This window comes from Camellia sinensis, chromosome 3 (genome assembly GCF_055761805.1).
Source record: "Camellia sinensis isolate YWXY chromosome 3, ASM5576180v1, whole genome shotgun sequence".
NCBI lineage: Eukaryota > Viridiplantae > Streptophyta > Magnoliopsida > Ericales > Theaceae > Camellia > Camellia sinensis.
Window position 1 is genome coordinate 118,526,835 of NC_138963.1, and position 14,772 is coordinate 118,541,606.

At 37.4% G+C, this 14,772-nt stretch overlaps 1 protein-coding gene across 4 annotated transcripts in view; it reads right to left on the reverse strand.

Moving 5' to 3' along the window:
- Positions 1 to 216: 216 nt before the first annotated feature.
- Positions 217 to 14,772, reverse strand: part of LOC114285423 (bifunctional aspartokinase/homoserine dehydrogenase, chloroplastic) — a 52,424-nt gene continuing 37,868 nt past the window's right edge. For 3 of the 4 annotated variants that reach the window (XM_082920580.1, XM_082920582.1, XM_082920583.1), the window contains 7 exons: positions 5,845 to 5,927; positions 3,785 to 4,010; positions 3,382 to 3,527; positions 3,090 to 3,225; positions 2,045 to 2,128; positions 1,869 to 1,961; positions 217 to 799 (listed from right to left, as the gene is read on the reverse strand). In XM_082920580.1, the coding sequence (XP_082776706.1) occupies positions 554 to 799; positions 1,869 to 1,961; positions 2,045 to 2,128; positions 3,090 to 3,225; positions 3,382 to 3,527; positions 3,785 to 4,010; positions 5,845 to 5,927 (1,014 nt within the window). In that variant the 3' untranslated portion in view covers positions 217 to 553. Of the gene's footprint in view, positions 800 to 1,868; positions 1,962 to 2,044; positions 2,129 to 3,006; positions 3,226 to 3,381; positions 3,528 to 3,784; positions 4,011 to 5,844; positions 5,928 to 14,772 lie in introns of all 4 variants that reach the window. The other variant, XR_014364432.1, reaches the window with a different exon arrangement.

Sequence of the window (14,772 nt, forward strand, 5' to 3'; positions counted from 1 at the left end):
GTAGACAGTAATAATACAAAGACAAGCTAACGTAGGGAAATGTGTATGGAATGAACGCAAGTAACAAGAGCCACGAAAAAACTTAATATAGAGAAAAACTCAACATAATTTATTATTAATTCACCAAAATCTAATGCACCCCAAGACTTACATAGGTATTTATGCTAGAGTATTCCAGTAGTAAACTTTCAAATAAACTAATTTGCTAATCAAGAATGTGAAAAAAGGAAATTATTAATTTTTGTTAACCAAGTAAAACAACTAAAAATAATAATTAATTCTTGTAGAACAATAAATGCATAAACACAGAAAATCAACACAATTTAAGAAACCTAATAATTGTAGAATATTCTATTACTCAAACTAAAATATTCCTAATCAACTACTAATTCTAAAATAATAAAAATAAAATTTTTCTAAAATTTTGTCCGCACATATTAAAATTACATGACAGCTGAAGCACCCTAACCCACAAGCTTGGACTGACAACATAAAACCTGGCCTGGAAGGAGAAGAAAGAATCCGCTTTGTTTATGTCTAGAGAGCATTGTTATTAAGATGGGGCGCCAAGATACGAGGCAAGCCGCAAAATGTCACTGAAGATTCCACCAGCTGTGACTTGAGCCCCGGCACCTGGCCCGCGGACTACCAGAGGCTGCTTTTTGTACCTTTCAGTGGTGAAGGCAATGATGTTGTCAGACCCTGAAAGCTGTGAGAAAGGGTGATCTTTCTTGTATCTTCCCAATTCCACAGTCCCTTTTTGATTAACCACATCCACTACCCCAACATATCTCAAGACCTTCAAATATCACAAGTTCATGAGAAGATAGAAATACAAAAATAAAATAAAATAACAGAGGAAATTGGGGTGGGGGGGAGAAACAAAAACACAATTTGCATGTAGTGAAACAACTCAGTGTCGATGTTAAACTGAAACTGTTAACTAAATGGGCAGAGCCATATTCCTTTCAATTTCTTAAATTATTTATTCTTATTTCTCGTCTTGAGGTTTTTTAAATTTATATATTGGAAGCACGTTTGAACTACTGTAAAACCCTCACAACTTGTGCGTAGTTAACAATTTAAGCATCATCATAGTTTATCCTATATAAATATAAAAGCTTCTTGATTGGTTTCTTCGCCCTTGCTTTTATGCTATCCCAAGAGAATTAAATTGTTCCATTATGCTCAAATAATACTTTGAAGAATATGGGACAATATAGGGCAGGACCACCAACCATCCCATATGATTAGGGATAACCACTCCAAGACAGACACATGCATGCAGACACAAACCTCCGTTTACTTTTTCTTCTTCTTCTTCTTCTGCTTCTTCTTTTTTTTTTTTCTTTTGTGAGCGCGCACTGGTAAGGATGTTAGTTGGAAGCTTTTTTACTTCTGAAAATATCTTGATCAGAGGGTTCTTTTGTTTAACACTTCCAGAAGAGGGAGGACTGGATTTTTGCTCTCTATTTTTTCCTTTTCTTCTTCTACTTTGGAAGAGGATCAAATAGAGGGGAGTTGATTGGGTCAATTAGTAAATTAGAATGTGACTCCTTTTGCTAACTGGAACAATATAGTGGGTGCTTGGGAAGTAGGTTTTTTTGTAAGTTTTTTTAGTTGTCAGATATTATGGGAGAAAAAAAATTATGTTTGGGAAGATAGTTGAGTTTTTTTATGGTTAGATGTGATGTTTGTGAGAGAAAAAATGAAATGATTATGGGGTTTGATGTGATATTTTGTTTGGATTTGTTTTTTTTGGTTTTGTAACTAATTTGTCTTTTAGTGAAAAAAAAAAACAAAAAAAAAAAAACCTAAAAACTAACTTTCCAAACACCCCCATAGTAACATTGTCTTAGAATACTCACTTCCCCTGCTTCCTCTGCATCCTGACGTTTGTTAGCCATGTCTTGGTCATATTGTGGCAGTTGCTGGAGGAATTCCTCAGCTGATGCACTACCCTGAACAGATCATCAGAAAGTCAAATCAAAGAAAAACTATTTTTCAAACGAACTATTGTACCATTAAAAACAAACAGTCTTACCCTTAATGGTTCTGGCACCAGGCTTTCAATAGGGATATTTGGAAGTTCTAGCATTAGACCAGACTCTCTGGCAAGAATTATCACCTGAAACATGGAAACTCCTATATGAGCATGAACTTATCTCACTAGGTTTACATTAAAGTAATGACACAAGATTGCAGCCATAATGAGATGACTGACCCTTTGTTGGTGGTCAAACCTAGGCATGCAGTTAGGGATGACTATTTTGGTCTGCCAATAGGCACTCACCCGCCCCTAATTGAATGGGTTTTCCTCCACCCACTGAATGAATGTTTGGGGGAGAGGGGGTTTTCACACCCACAGATAGTTTGGGGTTGAAAGCAGGGCAGGTGTTAACTCCCCTGGGTATATTAAAAACATTTGGTATTTTATTTTTATTTTTTTCAAATATATACATAAGCCACACCTATTTTTTACAAAAAAGATTTTGATTGTGGTATATGCATGGTAATGATTTGTAAATTTAAAATTTGATATATAACATTTTATTTTATTTAGATTGATTTTAATTTATTTATGAAAAAAGGTCCGGCCACAAGGTGAATGCAGGGAAAACCCCCACCCGAAATGGGGGGAGGGGCGGGGAACAATACACCCAAAACAAATTCGCCCCATTGTCATCTCTACATAGTAGTATCATGAATAATCAGCTTGTAGAATGCTGCTCTGCCTATTCCCCATCGGTCCTGATGATTTTGTAAAAACACGTTGGGCAGTCACTAAATCAACTACAGGTGAGCTGGCATACTCGTTCGCAAATTTATTTGGACCCGAACAACAATAAACAGATGGGCACATGATCTGAGTTTTTTTTCTCCCCTTCAGTAGTGAATTCATTTTATTCAGATTAGCTAGCTCGCAACAGTAGTTTTTTTTTTTGGACACAATTAGTTTTATATCCAGGTCACTACCAGAAGGAAATTAAAGAGATCTTTACTCACAAAAGAGCTCTCTGAAATTTGCAGCAACAGAGGCACTCATGGACTGCTATAAACTTCTATCAGAGGAAGTTAGCACTTATTACCTTTCTGGCCACATCTGTTCCAGAAAAATCATCCCTTGGATCTGGTTCAGTAAAACCTGCCTCTTTTGCCTCAGCCACCACCTCACTGAAAGCTCGTGTTCCTATAAAGTTGTTGAAAATGTAACTCAGAGTCCCACTGCGTCAACAAAGCTTAGAGTGAAGACAAGTTGACAGAAAATTATTGTATACTATCCACATGAGCAAAAACATCTTAGATACTTGGTGAGCCACAGTCATCAATCATATCAGTAACTTTTTGTTTTTATTAGTTGAGAAAACCAGTATGACCAACCTGAAAATGCCTTCAATCCGCAATATCTTGTCCCCAGTTTCAAGGAGACCTTGTAAAGTGCTAATGATTGGAAGCCCAGCTCCAACAGTAGCTTCATAGAAGTAATGTGTATAGGATTGCCGTTGAAGAGCTCTCAACTTCAAATACTGGGATTTGGACAAAATCCAGTCATGAAAGCCCCTAAACGAGTTTTTCAGAAAATGAAACGGAAAAAAAGATGCAAATAGATTTTCTTCAAGTATTGATTATTAGTAAATGAGAATACATCATTGGTGGATCACACAAATATGCATCATATTGTAGCAAATTTATTGAACTAAAGCCAATAATGATCTAAACTAACAACCATTTCACTCGTAAAATCATAACAAGGGTACACTAAATCATACAAGTATAATGTTACCTGCTCAAGTGATCCTGAATTTGCCTTCTTATTTGGGGTAATTACGTGAATTCCTCTTTGCAACCATTCATAGTAACGGCTTACGACACCAGAGTCTGCCGTACAATCTACCAAAACAGTATTTGGAAAAAAATGATTTCCATGCACATTGTGAACAAATTTCTCCAGGTCAGCCACTTCTCCCTCCACCTTTTGAAGATCTCTCCATCTAGATAAGTCAATACCCCTATAACCAGAGATGAAAATGTTTAGGGGTCATAATCCTTGGCAGAGAATTCTTTTCTTCTTTAGTGTAAGAATTCTTGAGAGGCTACTTGTCAGCTCAATTAGATTACGACCCATCAACTGAAAAGCTCCAGCATATAAAGAAAAAGGGGCAATGGCAGCATGAGAAAGATATAAGAGAAAGATCATCAAAAGACCTAAGACAGACTATTTAACACTAGCCATGAAGCAGTAGGTAGTGGTTACAACAGAAGAGGCTGACAGGAAATACATTAGCTTTGTGACCAAAAGAGGTTCTATCAAGCTCTCCTTTTGGTGCAATTGAAGACCATGAAGAACATGCATTTCAATTAGACTACTTGGATATCTCACATTCTTCACATATATTTGGTGAGATGAGAACATGTAAGGCATGAAAGAAAACTACTCTTAATGCAAAAACATAAGCTTAAGCCAATTAATAGGTTGACATGAAAAGAAAAACCTGACCACCAGCCATGTAGGCCTAATGGCACATTAACCCAATTTTCAACTAGAATGCTCGAGGGTCCGGCCCCACAAAGGATGTTACTTCTAGTCAGAAACCAAGGAAAAAGAAAATTTTAATGAAAAATAAAACCTACGTTCCTTCCAACACAAACGCAAGTTAAAACTGCCAACCAAAACAATATTGAATTTGCACAAAAAAGAAGGGTAAACTGAAATCATGATAATTATATATAACTCCCTAACTAAAACAAGTAACAATAATTATCAATCATTCACAACATATAATGTGAATCACAAACTTGACGCCCCATATTAGCGAATAGAAGAATCTCGATAAAGTGAATGTTCATGTCAACTTATTCTTGGAAATGAGCTCTGAAAAAATCTTCCCAAATTTCTGGTTTGACAAATCTCCTCCACATTCTAGGTACTAGGTACAAATGAATCAAACCTCCTCCACATTTTAAGTACTAGGTACAAGTGGAAGTGTTGCATCCCTAAAAGTATTTACAGTGGATTCAATATCGTCTCCAGCAGTGGGACAGCTATGTCCTCTACATTACACCTCTGCAGTTTAGACCAATTTGTGAGGAGGTGGTCAGTGCACCAACCAACAAAAGTACCACCCACCGATTGCCTTTAAACTTCGTAGCATTCTCCAATCTTGTAAATAACAAGGGGATGATTTGTAAATCAATTGATCTTGGTTGTCTTATGCCTAAACAGGGTAAGCCTTGCCAGTTTCCCTATCAATTTGGAGGAAGAATCTACCCCATTCCTCCAACGCTCATGCATCACCTTTTTTATCCAGAATGTTGGGTACAAGATCATTAGCAAAAGAAAAATGCCTGCCAACCGGAGGTCCACCACTGATGTAAGGAAGTGAACACACATGCTCAGCTTCCAAGTACTTTCAGGCATCAAGTTTTAATCTTTAATTATGTGGGTTGGAGCCTAAGGAACACTCACAGCCACACACACGCACACACACAAAAAAGAAAAACAGCACCAAAAAAAAAAAAAAAAACTCAAAAATCAAAGAATAGCAACAGCAGTTTATTTGTTCGATGTGATTTCCCTTCATCATTTGTTATGTAATCACAAACCAAAAACAAATCAGTAAAGACTTCATCTCATTGACATCAATCCCAAAATGAGTTACAACCGTCATGATCTGAGCATAGATTCATTTTTCATTCTACTTCATACCATTTTTGGTTCAGTGCAAAATTGGTACACACACACACATATCACCCCAACTAGAAAACCAAGGAACCATACTTGTGTCGCACCCATTCTACTAGGAAAAAACCCCAGCATAAAAATCCTTCAAACGTAAAACTTACGTGTCACTCAGAAGCATTCTCTTTGAGCCAGTGATACCCATAACACGCAAGTCGATGTTAAACTGTTCCTTGAGGACCGCTGCCTGCCAAAAAGAATTTATGTATCACGGTCAGCATAAAAAATATGTTAGCCTTAGCTTTCTGAACTTAATATCAAAGCTTTCCAGAATGCTTTTCACTCAAAATGTGTTAGCCCTTGGCTTCTCACTCCAAAACTACCTTATGGTTAACAATTCCATCACTCCTGAAGTATCCGTTTGTTGAGTAAGTTCACAAAACCTAGACTCAAATGCATTCAAAATTTTTAGACCCATTTTAGCTCAGTAGTTTCAAAATACCTTAGTTGCTTTTCACTTGGACAACACAATCTTTGTGGCTTTGAAGACTAGAGTTAAAAAGAATATAGGCCTTCAATATCAATTTGCAATGGCTTCACTAGGGAAGAGAGTCATCCTGAAGAAAATATGTCAATTTGTCGTCTATTTAAATATTTGTTTTGATTAGTAATTGTATATTAAAATTCTATTTCCTGCTTTTTTTTAATTACAATTCCATATTGATAAAAATCTGGTAATATGATTAAAATAAGTTTATTAAGCTATGTAATCCAACATGTACTAGGAGACATACGAAGTGCATGCTTGTTGAACAGTTCGACCAACGGCTACCAGGGTCCTAGGATCCAAGGACATGAATGATCAATAATATTACACAAATGTACTTTAGGTCCCCCAAGTGTTTCTTACTTTTGATTTCCCAATTTTCATACAAAAAGGTCATACAAATTGATATAGCAATGGCATTTATGCAATTATGACTCATAGCAGTGAGCTTTTTGATTTCCAATGAATGGCTATAAATGAGTCACATCATTCTGTATACAATTTTTGTATAGAAATTCTGTTTGTATAGTACTATCCTTTCCAAAATACTTCCTCAGATTTTTTTTTTTGTTTTTTACTTTAAACAATTTCATCCAGTCCTACCTGATTTAAGTTTTAAAATTAGTAGAACTCTGCTTGGCCAATTTCATCCTACATGAATTTGGAGGCCAACATTATAGATTAGCCTACGTCTTCAGATCAGAAACTCTCCAATTTGCTTGGCTCTAACAACGACGACGCCCAATTAGTACACATTAATGTGTGGCTGGAAGGGGAAAGATTGAATATATACCTAACCTTTGGCACAGTGCACAAAGTGGTTGTCCCAAGACTTGAACCCATAATCTACATTCGATTTCCTTCAATCAAGCTATGAACTCCCTTCTCAACTTCATTTTACATCTCTGCATTCAATTTCCAACTCAGATTCCAATCATTACATCCATTTCTTCTTATAATTTTCTTTTCTTTTTCTCTTTTCAGCTATTTTCTTCTTTTTGCAAATTGTCATTTCAAAAAAAAAAAAATTTGTTTCCAAGAAAAATAGTTTCAGGTACTTCTTCCTCTCTCTCATAATATGACAAATATAACAGAAAATGTATGGATGTGTAAGTATGCTTTTGAAAACTGAGCGTATGCTTGGTCGGGTGTGTTTATGTTTTCCTTCTCATTTACATGTAAGTATGAACCTGTAACTTTTTAAAGCCCATTCATTGGCTCATAACTTCTTGTCTGTCCTTACTGCTTTATAATTGTACTTGTACGTCATATGTTTGATGGTGTGGATAGTTGGAGGTGAGTAGGGAATATGGCAGGCAGAAAGATGGCTAGAGACCACCAAAGGTGAGAGAGGAGAGAACCAAGGCGGGCTTGAGAGAGAGAGAGAGAGAGAGAGGGAGAGAATTGCAGTGGAGAGCTATAATCCGGGGAGGAGCAAGAGGATGTTAAGTGTGCCGTTGCATGCATGGATGTTTCCTTTATATATGGTGGCAAATTAGTGGGAGCCAGCTCAGATGAAGACAAGTGGTGTACTCCCTTGGCTAGGCAAATGGAGAAAAACTCGATCAAATATACAACATTGGGACACGTATCACATGCAGATAGTTGGTGAGTATGATACATCTTGTTGGCCGATGGCATAGTGGCTCAAAGGTAAAGTATCATACAGCCATCACGGTATGGCATCTCCTGGACAAAGGCCCTCTTCTCTCTAAGATTGATCCGAGCACCCCTTATTCTTGAGGGGAGGTTAGCAAGCGTCCAGACAACCTTAAACTCTAGCCTTCAATCCATAAATCCTCCATTGGTCCCAAGCAAGGTACCTAGGCCTTTCTATTAGTCTAGGTAGCACAATGCAGGTGTTGTGTCATGGATCTTCAAGGTTGAAGCCTCACTCAACAAGGCACTCAGCAAGCCAAAAAAACAAGAGAACACGGTGCCACATCTAAGTATAGTGCTAGCTCAAATGAGCATGTTGACAAGGGCAAGCATAGCGGGGGCCTGCAAAAGTAACTGAGCCCATAAGTTTCCTTATGGGAGATTGACAAGTGGCATGTGAGTCTTCTAGGAGAAGTCTCCCGACAGTGATGAAGCGGCGATATGGCAATGCCACATAGTGGGTGTGGGCTCATGTACCTATAGCAGTGTTTTTTAAGGCGAAAAGCGAACCGAGGCGACAAGGTCTCCTAACGCCTAAGCGCAAGGCGTGGAGGCGAGGCGAGGGCTTCATCGAATCGAGGCGACCACAAACGATATTTTTTTTAAATAAATAGTATAGACAAAAATATAAATATTTTCAAGAACCATCATGAATTTATCATTCCAAATACTAAATATCCATAAACAACAGAAAATATCCGACAAAGACAAATACAATTCAACAATCCAAAGGTTCTAAATAATTGAAATTTTTTCATTAATTCTAACCAACCAAGCAATTGAAATTTTTTCATTAAATAATTGAAATTTTTCAGCAAAATAATTAAAAAAAATTAATTGAAATTTTTTCATTAAATAATTGAAATTTTTTAGCAAAATAATTAAAAATTTACAGCAAAATTAATTGAAATTTTTTCATTAAATAATTGAAATTATTCAACAAAATAATTGAAAAAATTTCAGTAAATAATTGAAATTTTTCAGCAAAATTAATTGAAATTTTTTCAGCAAAATAATTATATAATTAACACAGAAAAATAATTGTAAAATAACACAAAAAAATAATTAAAAAAAAAAGAAAGAAGACAAGGAGAGAAAAAAATTAACAAAGTAGAGTTAACAAAATAATTAACAGAACCAGGAGAGAGAGAGAGAGAGAGAGAGAGAGAGAGAGAGAGAGAGAAAGGAAGGAAGAAGAGAGTATACAGAGTATAATTTTTCAAAGCAACAGAGTAAAAAAAAAAATTTTTAAAATAAATTAATTAATTAATTAAAAATAAAAATAAAAAATAAAAGGTCTGCCTACAGGGTATAATTTTTCAAATCAGAGTGAAAAAAAAAAGATGAAGAAAGGAAGAAGAGACGAAAGGAAGAAGAAAAGAAGACGAAGACGAAGACGCAGCAGTAGGAGGAGAAGAAAGGAAGAAGAAGAAGAAAGGAAGAAAAAAGGAAGGTACTCACCTTTGTCCGAAGAAGGAAGAAGCAGCCGCAGGTAGTCAGTCAGTCAGTCGTTCGAAGCAAATGTCAACTGAGAGGAAGTCAACTTAGGGTTTCGACTGAGAGGAAGTCAACATATGAAGAAGAAAGCAATCATAAAGTGCATCGCATGTCCACAATTAGCACAAAAGTCATCCAAATGAAGGACCCAGATCTGTCGAACTGAAATAAGACCGAAATTAATGAAGCGTCGCTTCGAATCGCCACTCGCTTCGTCGCCTAAGCCTCGCCTCATGCGCTTCAACTTCGCCTCACCATTTTGCCTCGCCTCAGTGAGTCTGAAGCGCTACATCGTTGCCTCGCCTCGCCTCGCCTCGCCTCGCCTCGCTTAGCACTTAGGCGAGCGCTTACTCACGCCTCTGATAACACTGACCTATAGATGGAAAAACTAAATAGAACTCTTGGGCAGTTTGTTGCAACTTATCTGAGCTACTTATAACCTAATTTATTCTAGGAGTCTGTACCAGAATATTTGGTGCAACTTATACTTACAGCTTATTAGGTAGAAATAGCTTAAATAAATGGAAAATGTTATGAACCCCAAATAATCTATCAAATTTTCTACCAAACCTCTCACATGGGTGTGGGACCCACACAAACCCACATGTGTATGGGTCTCACACTCATGTGAGGTTTGGTGGAAAAATTGATAGATATTTGGGTTCCCTAGCATCACTCTAAATAAATTAAAAAAAAAATTGATTATCTAAAAGCTAGGGGAGAGGTGCTTTTGGCTTCTGCTTTTTGATTTTCAACTTTTAGCTTGAGACAAGCTGCACCAAACAAGCCCACTATAATGTCAAGCTTTTTTTTTTTCAACAACTAGGGATTCAAATAATGGAGACCCTATCCATTTTGTTCATTCTAGTTATGTAGACATTGAGCCGTATGATCAAAAAAGTGGTGGGAGGTAGCTTTCTGGAGGAATTTAGGGTGGATAAGAGAATTGTTTGAAGTTAGTTGTGTGTCACTTGTATGCAGATGATACTATCATTTTTTGTGGGGAAAATGTAACACAGTTATTCTAGAGGTATTTTCTATTATGTTTTTGAGGCAGTCTCAGGCCTTAAAGTTAAATTGAGCTTTCTAATGTGAAATCCTTATTTGATGTTTTGGATGTAGAGTTGGTTCGGCCTATTCCTTCTCATTTGGTTTTGCCTCTAGGTGCTTCCTTCAAAGCTAAAGCTATCTGGGATAATAGGGCTATTTGGGATCCGATGATTCAGAGGTTCCAAAATAGGTTGGTAGGGTGGAAGAGACAATATCTATCTAAGAGGTCAAGCTCATTATCAAAAGTACTCTTTTTAGCTTGTCTACTTATTATATGCCCTTATTTGTTATTCTAGCATCTATTGCACAGAGATTGGAGAATCTCATGAGGGATGTTCTTGTAGGTTTAAAGAAGAGAAATAGTTAGGGAATGAGGTAGATTTCATTCCCTTTTATATTAATAATACTGAGTAATTACATGAGTGTCATAAGGCATAATATATGGTTCAACCCATAACACCAATCAAGGGAATAAGAAGAAGAAAATACAATCACATATTTCCTATTCTAACTCGTTTCCTATTCTAACACTCCCCCTCAAGCTGGTGCAAAGATATCTCTCATGCCCAGCTAGTTGAGAATGCCATGAAATGGTTTGCTCCCCAGCCCCTTGGTGAGAACATCGGCTAGTTAGTCTCCAGTCTTCACAAATGGTATATATATGATGCCATTAGTGAGTTTTTCCTTAATGAAGTGCCTATCAATCTCCACATGCTTAGTTCTATCATGTTGAACTGGGATATGAGCTATGTTGATTGCGGCCTTGTTGTCACAGTATAGTCTCATAGCGTCAATTTGATGGATTCCCAAGTCTTCCAACAATAGTTTAATCCATAGTAACTCACATACACCCTCTCAGCATTAGATCTAGCCACCATATTCTGTTTCTTATTTCACCATGTGACTAGGTTGCCACCCACAAATGTGCAGTATTTGGAAGTTAATCGTCTGTCAGTCACTGATCCAGCCCAATCTGCATCAGGAAATGCCTCTACACTGAGACGACCATGTTTTGAGAAATAGAGACCCTTTCTAGGAGAAGACTTCAGGTATCTCAGGATTCTCATAACTGCCTACAAGTGGGAAGTTCTAGAAGCATGCATAAAATAGCTCACTATGTTCACGGCAATGGCAATGTCTGGACAGGAGTGAGGTAAGTATATGAGCTTGCCCACTAGTCTCTGGTATCTCCCCCTGTCCACTGGATCTCCCTCTTGATCCTCACTCAGTTTCTAGCCCAATTCTAGAGGTGCATCACATGGTCTACCTCTAAGCATTCCAGTTTCCTTTAGCAAATCAAGTACATACTTCCTCTGGCATATGAAGATGCCATCCTTTGACCGAGCTACTTCAATGCCCAAAAATACTTCAAATAGCCTAAGTCTTTGATTTCAAACTCTTTGGCTCACTATTTTTTCAAACGAGGAATCACCTCAACATCATTTCCTGTCAAAACAATATCATCAACACAGACAATAAGAGCTATGGTCTTACCATATGAGGAGTGTTTCACAAACAAAGTATGATCAGCTTGACTTTGCTTGAACCCATATTTCAGCATAGCTTGAGCAAACCTTTCAAACCAAGCCCTGGGAGATTGCTTTAGCCCATAAAGTGACTTTCAAAGCCTGCATACTTTACCGTTGGACTTAGCATCCGTAAAATCAGGAGGAATATCCATATAGACCTCTTCTGCTAGGCCTCCATGAAGGAAGGCATTCTTCACATCAAACTGATGAAGTGGCCAATCCAAATTTGCAGTAAGAGAGAGTAAGATTCTCACAAAATTCATCTTAACAACCGATGCAAATGTCTCTTAGTAATCCACCCCATAAGTCTGAGTGAAGCCCATAGCAACCGGTCTTGCTTTGTATCGTTCTATGGAACCATCTGCTTTGCGTTTTACCGTGTACACCCACTTACACCCAACTGGATTTTTGCCTCTAGGTAACTTCACTAACTCCCAAGTGCCACTCTTGCTGAGAGCTCTCATATCTTCCATCATGGCATGTTTCCATTCAGGAATAGATAAAGCATCTTAAAAATTGGTAGGTAGACTCACAAAAGATGCTTTAGACAGAAAAGCTTTATATGAAGGAGATAGATGAAAATAAGAGACAGGATTATTAATAAGATGTTGAGTACATGACCTAACTCCCTTCCTATTAGCAATGGGAACGTCAAAATCTGAAAAAACAGGAAGAGAAGCACTAGAATCAGAATTGCCTTGACTCTCAGGAGAGGTGGGTGACTCTGGACACTCATCCGGAGAAGAAGTTGGCAGTAAAGGAAGAAAAGTAGTCGGCAGTAAAGGAAGAAAAGTAGTCTCTTGCATCCAGGTGACTTGTTGTATGTCCTTGTTCCTGATATAAACTTTGCCTGCTTCCTTTTCCTCAACAACTACTGGCTCATCATCCTCTAACTGTTCAACCCTTTGCGGAAGTGGAACAGGAATCTCTTTACACCAAGGCTCCCCTGAGGGATGACTATGATACCGGGAGGGTCGGAAAATAAGGCTAAGACTCAAAGAAAGTGATATCCATGGAGACAAACCACTTGCGAGTGGGAGGATGATAACACTTATAACCCTTTTTGGTGGCAGAATAACCCAGGAAAACACACTTCAGAGACCTAGGATCCAATTTACCATGAGTGGGTGAATGATTATGGACAAAGCAAACACAACCAAAAGTCTTAGGAGGAATGGAGAACTTAGAAGGGGTAGACTCAAACAAAACTTGAAGAGGTGTTTGCTTGTGAAGGACTTGTATAGGAAGACGATTAATCAAATAAGCGGTAGTGAGAACCGCTTCCCCCCAATAGGATCGAGGAACCCGCATCTCAAAGGATAGACAACAGGCGACATCAAGGAGATGGAAATTTTTGCGTTTTGCAACACCATTTTGTTGAGGGGTATTAGTGCATAAAGGCTGGTAAATAATGTTGCCATGAGTGGCGAAGTAAAAAGCAAGACCAGAGTCAATATATTCCCCCCCCCTCCCCCTTATTAGAACGTAAAATTTTGACAACCGCCCCAAACTGAGTACAAACCATTTTATGGATGTTTTGAAACACAGAAAAGACCTCACTTTTATCTTTCATCAAATAGACCCAAGTGGCCCTGGAACAATCATCTATGAAGGTAACAAACCATTTCTGACCAGTTAAAGACACAAAATGGGATGGACCCCACACATCAAAATGAATAAAAAAAAAATAGAACTAAACTTTTATTAATAGAAGGAGCAAAAGAGGCTCTATGTTGTTTTTCAAGTTGACAAGACTCATATTGAAAAATCTAACACATTATTTTTTTCAAAAACAGAAGGAAATAAATGTTTAAGTAATAAGAAAGAGGGATGTCCTAAGCGATTGTGCCACAGCCAACTGTCTTCCTTGGTGGATGGTAACTGAATAGATAAATGAGCCAGCTTGTCTGTCTCAGTGTTATCAGAGGCGCGCCTAAGCGCTAGGCGAGGCGAGGCGAGGAGAGGCGAGGCTGTAACGCTTCATGCACAGTGAGGCGAAGGAGAAGCGCCTAAAGCGAGGCTTGGGTGATGTAGCGAGAGGCGAAACAAAGCAACGTTTCACCAGATTTTTACCTGATTTCAGTTCAAGTCATCTGGGCCCTTCATTTGGATGACTATTGTGCAATTTATGGACATGCGTTGCACTTTATAATTGCTTTCTACTAAATAAGAAGTCGAAAACCCTAAGTCGACTTCATTCCAGTCGACATTGACAGGCATACCCGAAGTCGACTTCACTTGGGTCTTCTTCTTCCTTCTTCGGACATCGTTCCAATCGACTAACAGAGGTGCTCTTCTTCTTCCTTTCTTCTTCTTCTTCCTTTCTCCTTTCTTCCCTTCGTCCTCTCCTTCTGCCGCTGATTCTTCATCTTCTTCCTTTCTTCAACACTGTCCTTCCTTTCTTCATTTTTTACTTCATCTCCTAGAACACTGTCGCCCACCCCCCCTTTTTTTTCCTAGTTATTTTAATTTGTTTAATTATTTTTCTGTGTTATTTTTTTTCCATCAGAATTTTTTTTCAATTAATTTGTTTAATTATTTTTCTGTGTTATTTTACAATTATTTTGCTATGTTAATTGCGTAATTATTTTGGTGAAAATTTTTCAATTAATTTTATTGAGAATTTTCAATTATTTTGCTGAAATTTTAATTATTTTGATGAAAAAATTTCAATTAATTTTGCTGAAATTTTAATTATTTTGTTGAAAAAATATCAAGTAATTTTGTTGAAAAAATTTAATTATTTTGATGAAATTTTAATTATTTTGCTGAAAAAATTTCAAGTAATTTTGCTGAAAATTTTCAATTAT